At 44.3% G+C, this 10,379-nt stretch overlaps 1 protein-coding gene across 3 annotated transcripts in view; it reads right to left on the minus strand.

Annotated features, from left to right (window-relative positions):
* EXOC3L4 (exocyst complex component 3 like 4) overlaps positions 1 to 10,379 on the minus strand; it is a 65,855-nt gene that overhangs the window by 39,504 nt on the left and 15,972 nt on the right. For all 3 annotated transcript variants that reach the window (XM_019518524.1, XM_019518525.1, XM_019518526.1), the window contains 4 exons: positions 7,401 to 7,518; positions 6,803 to 6,928; positions 5,623 to 5,723; positions 3,448 to 3,543 (listed from right to left, as the gene is read on the minus strand). In XM_019518524.1, the coding sequence (XP_019374069.1) occupies positions 3,448 to 3,543; positions 5,623 to 5,723; positions 6,803 to 6,928; positions 7,401 to 7,518 (441 nt within the window). The remainder of the gene's footprint in view (positions 1 to 3,447; positions 3,544 to 5,622; positions 5,724 to 6,802; positions 6,929 to 7,400; positions 7,519 to 10,379) is intronic.

Here is a 10,379-nt window from a genome sequence, read left to right on the forward strand (position 1 = left end):
TTTACAGACACTGGACCTTTGCTACTTCCACTGATTTCTACACAGTGATCAACATCTGGAAACTTAAGTCATTGAAGTACATTTAGATGCCATCTAATCTGCCCACCCCTTACAATTCAGCACCTTAATTCTGCAAACATCAGTGCATGTGGTTAACCTGATGTCTGACTAGTCCCACTGGAGTCAATTCACGCACATGAAGTGAAGTAGGTGTGTGTTTGCAGAATCAGGGCCCTGGTTTGAAAGTGCTGACCTTCGCTTTACTGTCTTAAGAAATCCTCAGCAGATAAATGTAAAGAAACTTTTTAATGGCTGGTACTTAGAAATGAGAGTGTTGATGTGACTGACTTTCAAATAGGTCTTATTGGCTTTATACTGCTTGCTAGAAGCTGGCATGTGACTAATTCCTGGATATACTGTGCCATCTAGAGGCTTTCTGCTGGTAGTGCTTACTGTGAAACTGAACAAAAATCCACTGTGGGCACCGGTGGCTGTGGCAACTTTTATGCCTACAGTGAACAGTACAGGGCCAGATATCCCTGTCAGTGGCACAACTGGGCTGGAACAAGGAGGCAGGATGGGGTCTGGACACTTTTGCTTGGTTTGGCATACACCTGGAAGGGAAGAGTTGGCCAAGGGTCACTTAGATCTTTGGTGCCAGTGTAGTCTGGTCACAGGAGTTAACTTCGGGCTGGACTGTGATGTTACAGGCAACCTCCAAAGCAGCCATTCCCAAATGACCTCCAGTTTTGATTCCAAATAATAATATAGAAGAAATGATTTTTTTTTGGGGCTCATGATCCCCACCCATAACTGCCACCAGCCCACTTGGGTCACCCCTGGCCCCTCTGCACAGAGGGGCGATGCACAGTTGCATCACCCCAGGACTTGGTTACAATTCCTGCTGCTCTGTGCTTGGTATAGGGTAAGCAGAAGGTTCCCTTGCCTCTCCTCATGGAGCAGCTGTGCTCCTTGCACCCAACAAGCTGCCCTGACCTGTGAGCAACAAGGCAGAGCTTAGTGTCCTCACTCCTCACCCCTCCCTACCCTTTTGCTCACAATCAATAGTTGCAGTGAGTGGCCTTTTCTGATCCCAAGTGAGACAGAACTGCAAGCCAAAAAGAGGCCTTATGTCTCCCCTGAGCTTCTGAGTAGGGATCAGGACCAATGAACCCTTTGCAAATGAGCTAGATTTAGAGAAACGGCACATAAGTATACCACAGATAACTGCCACTTATCCACTGAACACAAGCCCCTACATTTGCTCTGGGAACTGCAAGTGCATTTTTATGAACGTTCAAACCTTCTCAAGAGGTCTTTTGGCCCAATTTCACAGGGCCCAGCCTTGGCATGTGATATGATATTGCTGTTCAAAAATGCATTCTCATGCTGTTAATCTCTGAATGGTGATGACATCCAGAATCAAAAGTTATCACCATAGCTACAGGGCTGTCAAACTCATCAGCCCCTGTGGCCCAGGTGAGCGGTGCTGGGGCAGTTGGTGGGCTAGATCAGGCTCACAGACCAGCTTTGTGTGCTGCATCCAGTGTGCAGGGCCAGTTTGGTGCAGTGCCACAGACAGCGTGTGCCCTGGACTGGCTCCAAGAGCTGTCTGAAACAGGCATCAGACCAAAGCCAGTAGCGCCTAATGGATAAGGCATCAGCCTCTGGAGCTGGTGATTGTGGGATCCAGCTCCCACCTGGGTTGACTCTGGTAGCTCAGTCAGTAAAGTCTCCAGCTTTCAGGTTTTAGACTTGGTGGTTTGTTGAGGTCCTTTCTGACTCTAGCATCTATGAAAAGCCCCTACTCCTCATTTAGCACACTGAGCTAGCCTGGCAAAGCCAGGACCAGGACCTGGACAACATCTGGCTTGCCGCCTCTATCTTTGATATCCTTGCTACAGCTGAACCTTTGGTATCAGCAAAGTTTACTGGAAACTCTGTCTGATGCTGACTTCACTTACAACTGAGTGTGAGTCAGGTGATGTCATGAGAGCTGCTCCCAGGGTATAGTGGAGCATGTGGGCAGAACCGCACCTGGTATGTTTGATACATCTCGCGTCTTCCCTTCACCTCTTGGGCTGTAGAATTTAAGAGTATTCTGAGCACTGTCTAAGAACAGACACAGCACTTACGATGCCATGCATGATATTTTCAAAGGACCCCAACCAGGGGCTTGTAACTTTTGCCTGCACAAGACAGATTGGATGAAAAGTGTGTCAGGTGGAGTTTTCAGCCTGGCTGTGTAGGAATGCCTCGAACCATCTCTGTGCTGCAAGGCAGGGGAGTGCCATGGAAAGGGCTGCAAATCTATTTTTATGGAGATCCACTGCCCCCAGTGCCCCAAGGAGGACTGCCGCTGCTGTTCTGGCCAGACTGCAGGAGTAGCCACAAGGCAAGAGGTGTATAATACCTCTGCACCCTAGCCCTGATCACAGCAGGCATTGTTCTCTACCTAGGGGTCCATCTTCCTGAACCCTGAACTCAGGCCTTTTGAAGATAGGCTGCATTTCAGTCCTGCTGCAGCGAAGTAGATTTGGCAGCTAGACAAGCTAATAGGCACAAACCAGAAGCCATTTTTAAGCCAAGCTGTAGATACCCAGTCTTTAACATACGTAAAACCCTTGAAGTCACCAATACTGGCCATTAAATGGAGAGTTTATTTGCAAACAAAAGGCAGACAAGGTTCTTTGGGTGAATCTGATATCTTTTATTAAACAGTTGGAAAAACATTTTTTTAAAAGCAAGCTTTCGGGTTTAAAAACCCTTCATCAGGCTGAGGAAATTTCAGCAGTTGGTGTGTGCTCTTTCTGGACTTTTCATCCCATCCAGGAAGAGCACACACCAACTGCTGAAACTTCCTCAGACTGACGAAGGGTTTTTAAACCCGAAAGCTTGCTTTTAAAAAAATGTTTTTCCAACTGTTTAATAAAAGATATCAGATTCACCCAAAGAACCTGGTTTGCCCATGTCCTTGGACCACCATGGCTACAACCCACAACGTTTGCAAACAAAGTGCTTTCTCCACATATTTTTCCCTCCTAAGGTCAAAAGGAGCAGCAAGGGCTGATTTTACACTATTAGACTTTAAACTGAAAAGATGATTCTTTGAGATCTGCAAATGGCTTGGAAGAACAGGCCAGAGCTGGGCCTGCATCTAAACCCTTGATATCAATGGCAAATGTTTTTCTATTGCTCCATCCTCATCCTCAGGACAAACTGAGCTTTTATCAGCTAAATTCCATGGGCACCATTATGCAATCCTCAGAGGACCAAATCACTGTTGGTGTAACTTCATTTTTTCACTTCACTTATACCCAGGTTGATTTGGGGCCATTAATTCTATTGGGCCTTAACGGATTCCTTCTTTTCTAACTCTGAGACCCACCAAAAATCCACCCTCCCTCCCCAAACCCGAAAATTGTTATAAGAGAACTTCAGACTTACATCAGATCGTGGAAACTGTTGATGTAGGCTGCTAAATATGGCAGAAACAAGGAAAAATCTTTCTCTTTGTCCCACTCCAGAAAAACCTTTACAAATCTGCAACATTAATTAAAACAGAAATTAGCTGCAGTTAGTTGAAGCAAAGCAGTGTACAGGTCCTCTTAGACAACACAACGTTTCATGTACATGAACCTGATGAGGCAAACATATTGCCAGACCTGTCTGGTTTCTTCTATATGCACAGATTTTTTGTACGTCTTACTGGGGGATGGGGGTAGGGAATGAGATACATAGACATTATAGCCAAATATACAGTTTTATCTGGAATGTGCTCATTTGTCATCAGCATGACTCAGATTCCAGCTTCCAGAAATCTGTACGCATGAAAGGGCATAGGTTGAAGTCTTTAACTGCGGACAATTAAATGAATTAGTAATCAGCAGGGTCACAAAATACTCCAGTCATTTTTCTGGCTTTTGGAGCAGTATAATGTGTACTTACTTCAGCTAACATGCAAGGGATTTAGCTCAGGGCTCATTTTATGCCAGAAATGCAACATAAGCAAGGCAATACCGCTTAGCTTTTCACTGTGTATTGTCAGCATGGTGTATGAGGTATCAGTATTCGTTTTTATCTCTGTACCTTTGAGGATCCTGATAGTTAGAGATAGGCTCCATTTTACATTCAAGTTTATACAGAGAATTGGAAGAGACAAATATTCCCCATATTCACTGCAGATTTAGCTTCCATTCTTTCATGTTTTATTGCTCTGTTGATCTAAAGGTATCTTGTTTAGACCAACATGGTCCATTTGCCCCAACACACATAATATATGAGAAAACATAATTAAGGGAGCAAACCTGTGTCCCCCTATCACTATAGGGACCTTGGGTCCTTAGTTGTTTAATCATAAAGTCAAAGATTTGGAAGGGACCTCCAAGGTCATCGAGGTCTAACTCCACCACCAAAAGCAGTTTGATTTTGCTACAGAAGTTTAAGAAATGAATTAAAACGAAAGGAATATTCTTAGATTAATCACTTTCAACTGCAAAATCATAATGCTTCTTAAAAAGAACCCCCCTGTAAACACGATTCATGTAAACTAATCTGGATTTCGCTGGGGTAGTTATGGTATGGGAAATGAGATTTTGGAGGGGTTAACATGTTGCTTTTAAGTGTTTTTAAATATCTGTCATGCCTTACAGAAAGCTACGACTTCACATTCAAGAAAGCAATTTTCATTCTCTCCCACACTTGATTTTGTAAAACGTTTATTAGCAAACTACCCACTTGGTTCATTCCTGAGGTGTGAAATTGCAAAGGTTAATGCAAAATTATTTTTAGTCTTGGATGGAGTTGATTCATGCTGAAAAGTCCTTCTCCTTTGTTATGCCAGAGTGTTGATCTGAAACCTGAGCAAAACTCTCCTCTCACTACAATCCAACATGTGTGATAGGAGGAGGCAAATAGATGTCTCAGGATGAGAAAATTGTTGTTTCCTTTGTGCAGCCACTATCTTTCCTGGAAGTGTTCACCCTCATGGGAGGATGAAGAGGGCTACATTCAATGGAATCTGAACACTGGCAGCTGCATTTTAATGCAGACATCTAGCCATGACCCTCGGGGCTACTCATGAGGAAAGAATGTTATGTCATCAGAGGTAGAATAAATTACTCCCTTGAACTGGACTGCAGTGATTTGAGACTCAGATGTCAGGCTACAAGTAAGTCATGCATTCTGGGCCTGCTTCGGCACCCATCAAAGTTAAGGGCAAAGCTCTCAGGCTAATGCAGGATCACAGGCGGTGCCTTTCTACAGCCTCATTTGGGCAGGTGCTTAATTGTTGTCCAGGCTCTGCATACCACAGTTGGACCATGTTGGAAAGATAAGATACTGGCAGAAAGTCCTTTCCAGCCAACAGTTCCTCTTTTGGAGCTCTGACATCAAATATATGGGTGACATGGGTCTCCCATCTGTCTATTATTGTATATATTGGTTTTCTGCAGCTCCTCTTTTAAATTTGTCATGCTTCCAATGAATTGGAGTTCTCTCGGCAACAGGCACAGGTATGCCACATGATGCTAATGTTTGGCCCTACACTATGGATACCTCTCCTGACCTTTGGGAATGTGGTCCTCACTTTGGAAGGAATCTGTTGCTGCAAGCAGCACTTACCGTGGGATGTATTCCTTCAGATCTAACAAACAGATCTCAAGAACTGCAGTTCCCAGGCTTGTGGAGATTTTTCCTGATGTTTTCATGTGTTCTGCAATGATCTAGAACGTGGTGTGATAAGAATCCAATAAATGGGACAAGTACAGGGGAATCACCTTCATCCACCCGACTGTGTAACTTGGATTAGTGTGAATGGTAGTGATTCACATATCCCGGTGGAAGCACCAAGATATTTACCAGACTTTTTTCATTATTCTATGCCAGTTTTGGTAAAAATCCAGAAGCACTCCAGGTAGTCCCGCAGCCCAACATAACCAAAAACTGCCTTACTCTCCACACTGACTGTCCAGAGTACACCTTAGCCACAGCTGAGAATCTGGGCCTACACCTCAGAAATCCTCATTTGTGCTTGAGTCATTTCCTATCTTAACTACTGCAATCCTGTCCCTGGTCCCTCCTAGTCCCTATTCACGCACCTTCAGCTGTGCCTTGAAAGTCAGACAAGCTACAATCTTGTTTTATTGCCTTTCCCAACATCCTTACCCATCTGCTACTCCAATTCACATCTGCCTTCATGGTTATCAAAAAAAAAAATTTAGAATGTAGAAAATTTTTCTATGGAAAATGAGTCACAGCAGTAGGCAAAAAAATCTTTGATTTTCTTTCTCTCTCTCTCTCTTTTCTTTAGGATTATTCAATTGAAATGACTCAATCCTTTGTAAGTCATGAAAATGAATCCAAACCCTCTTGGCTTTATTACTCTGTGCTCCCTAAAGCTAGTAAGAGCTTTTGTTTTTTCTTCCTGTTCAAATTTGAGTGGCTGTCACTCTGCCTCCAGCCTTTCGGTGGCTGCTACAGCCCTGGGACAAAGTAGCTCTTTCAACGAAGAGGCTTTTCTAACAATCCATTTTTTTAAATTTCTAATCAAAGAGATTTAAAGACCTTAAAATCAGTTGCCTATTATGCCAGTGACACAACTGTCAGCGGGTTTAATTTGCAGCTAGAAGGCAAGTGGCAGAGCTAAAAACTATAATAAATGGCAGCTTTTTCTAATGTATTCTGCAAGTGCGTGACTAACATAAATTATCACAGGAGGCAGCACCTACATACCACAAGGTAATATTCCAGTTTCCTTGGAATGAAAGGAAAAGCATGTACTTTGCATAAGCTAATCAAATACCGTTTGAATATCAAAGTATAGAGATGAATTGTATTGGCTTTGCACCAGTTCTGGCTGAAGTTCCTTCTCCCATTGTTCTGTGATCTCCAGCTTCAGCATATTGTCAAAATAGCTCTTTATTTTCTCCTAAATATTAAACAGGGAAGGAAGGAAATTGACAGGTCAGTATCAATAAACAGACTTTAATAAATACATGGTGTGCAGAATACATCATAGGAAAGGACAGACTTTCATTCAGGGATGAATGGAGCTTGGAAAGATTGAAGAGAAACTCTGCAACAGAATTCTCATTGTCTTGACCTTGCCACCCTATGTGTCGTGGTGACTACTTACTCCCGTAACCAGTGGTATTGGCTACGTAGGGCTGGTTGTTAGACCATATGCCCACCAGTGGAAGATTGGCATGGTTCATCCTAAGGAATCTTGGAGTCATAGTCATTTAAGGCCTGATTCTGTGTGCGGTGCTAGGTGCTCCACATCTTTAAGAGTTGGGGCTATCCAGCATCCTTCAGGATCAAACTCTAATGGGGAGGCTTCTGAATCAGTCATTGTTGTCTCTTACCTGAGATATATCTGCTAGCAGGCCTCACAGTCTTACCTTTAAAGAATCAGTGTAGTCGTTTTTCAGTTTTTCCCAGGTTGCGGGTGGTAAAAGCAGAGGCAGATTTTCAGTCTTTACCTCTGGTTGGAGATCAGGGTGACCCAGAAGGGTTTCACTAAAAATTCAAATGAGCAAATTATGCTGCTGTGGAGCGTGAGTAAATTGATGGAATATTCATGTTGCATGAACTACATAATTATTATACTTACTTGACACTTAAACTGTGTTGCATGCTTTCAAGATTTAACCAGCCAACCTTTCCTTGCTATTCAAAAATCCTAATTATTCAAAATCTAAATGATGTTATGGTTCCAGCCCATCTTAGAAGTCATGACATGCCTGTTGATGTTTGGACATGAAATCTGCTATGAGAACTTTCTTTTTTAAACAAACAACCTGATTATGATTTCATTTCACAGGGAGCTACTGATATTTCTTTTTAGGGCTAATTCCAGCAACAGTATATTCCTCTAGAACTGGCCAAATATCTCTTTTGCATGTCCACTTCCTTGTGCACACAGTAAGATCATGGGTCAGGTTATCCAGGTGGCATTTGGAAGGCCAGGATCTGGAAAGCACGCACATGTACAAACAAGTTTGGACATGAGCGATGGCACTACAGCATTTCCTTCCCATATGGAAGAGGTGGGTGGACTCTGAACTAGGGAGTTTGACTTTAAAGTGCATTCCATTGACATGCTACTCATTTTTCCATGAGTTACCAGCAGTACAAAACAGCTGATTAGTGGGAAGGTACAGTACTATTTTTGGTCGGGGGGAGGGAGAACGGATGTGTTGTTCACTCCACAATGAGAAATCCATTATTAGGCTTCATCTGATTGTATACTGCATAATATTCAAATGTGCCACCTAACCAACCCATCCATATAATGAGCAAGCGTGAGTTCATGTTACATCTTTCTGTATTGCTTCCTGGTTAGCACTGGGGAAGAAGGAAGAGGAAAATGTTTAAACATTCATTCTCAATGAATTCAGGACATACACTGCTAACTCTGCATCAGTGCTGTATATAGGAAACAGCTTAACTGACGGTGTCCCATGAGGGATATGAACCTACACTTGGAGTGCCCATTGATTTCTGTTTCATCATTGGCATTGGTGCCACCTTGGTCAGGGGGGGCACGTGCCCCTGCTGCAACCAGTCCCGCCAACTGGGAGGGGGGCAAGGGAGTCCCCTGCGTCCAATCCTGCTGACCAGCTGCTGATCCCATGACAGCCAGTCGCTGCAGCCAATTACTGCAGCCTCTACCAGGAGTGGCTGCGGCCACTTCTGGGAGTGGCTGCAGCAATTGGCCAGCGCTTAAAGGGGGGGCACTGGTGCTTCCATCTGCCCCTCCTGCCCATTGCCTAAGTGGTGAGCATGGCCAATCAGGGGATGCACCGGTGCTCTCAGGGGGTGTATGTGCACCCCCATGAACCCCCTACACGTCGCCACTGTTTGGTCCTAAATAAGGAATGGAAGGTGGGATCCAAGGAGAATGCTGTAGCCAGTTGCTGGAGGATAGCAGAATCAGCAGTCATCAGGAAAGGCTTGGTTTGATGGTATTGCTCTATCATCTAGCTCAGGGGTGGCCAACCTATTGCTCATTATTGGGGAGGTCATCTTAAATTCAAGATCATCTTAGATTTGGGTAAATGCAGTAGTTAAGGGAACAGTTTCACCTGAAATGGAATTTTAAATCAGTATTTTTGAAGTTTGTTGCATGAAGTCAGGATCCCAAATTCCTAGCTAAATACTGACCAGTGGTGTACCAACAGGGTAGGGGAGAGGCAGTAGGGGGCCATGGCCCCCAGGCACCAGCTGGGGGTGGGGCACGCCAGCCAGAAAGACCGCGGTTCCTTTATGTGTGGCCCACCGCCCTCCTGACGGCTTGTGGGCTTCTTTTTCCTTTCCGGCCAGAAATTCTGGCCAGCGCCCCTCCCCCAGTGGCCCAATTCTCCCACAGAAGTGCCATGGGGCAAGAGGCAGGGCTCTGCACAGGCTGCTTTGCCTCAGAACCCACACCCTGCTTGGATTGTCCCGGGGAGGCAAATCTAGGCATTGGCCCCCCAGGTGCCAGAGACCCACAGGACATGACTGACACTGACAAAGGTTGGCTCATTTATTCACCATTCTCCCTTTAGTGATGTGTCTCCTTTCCTGTACTTGGAATGTCTATCATCATCTGGTCTACCACTGTCATTTGCGTTCTCCCTTAAGACCTGCCCCTGCAGTGATAGTGATATCTGTAACATTAATTAGGTACAGAGCCAGTTTTGAATCAATATAATGAAATACATAATAATTCCACCTTGCTGGTATGGTTCCTTTCCCTCTACCCCCTCACATATTTCTATTTTCCATTTTGACTATAAGCTGTTTTGGCCTGGGATTCTGCCTTTCCATGCTTGTTAGGGCCTAGCATGTTTTGGCCACTACTGCACTACTGATAATGTTTAGAGAAACTGGAAACCCACATCTCCTATTAAAGTAGGGAGACATTTGAGCCACACTATAGTTAATTCCACCTAGCAATATCCTACATACTGGGTGCATCTACATGAGATGTTTATTGCAGAGTTGACTAATTAGCTCTGCAGTAAAGTCTCAGCATTTACATGTGTGGCCCTATTAGGCCACAGTAAACTAATAAATGCCGCCACAGGATAGTACTCATAAACACAAGTACTATCCTACAGTGGCATCATTTAGTGTGCTGCAACACACTTGTAGATGCTGATGGGACTGGCTGGGGCATGAGGGCACTTCAGTGTGACCACTTATGATCGCAGGTGAGGAAAACAGACCTTATGATTAGAGGCTGAGAGCCATGGGACTCTTCAGCCTGGAAAAGCGCAGGCTCAGGGGTGATCTGGTGCTCACCTATAAGTTTATCAGGGGTGCTCACTAGGATCTGGGGGAACGTCTGTTCACCAGAGCGCCCCAAGGGATTCATAGATTCATAGATTCATAGA

The sequence above is a fragment of the Gavialis gangeticus genome, unplaced genomic scaffold, assembly GCF_001723915.1.
Source record: "Gavialis gangeticus isolate Ggan-Ray unplaced genomic scaffold, GavGan_comp1, whole genome shotgun sequence".
NCBI classification, from domain to species: Eukaryota; Metazoa; Chordata; order Crocodylia; family Gavialidae; genus Gavialis; species Gavialis gangeticus.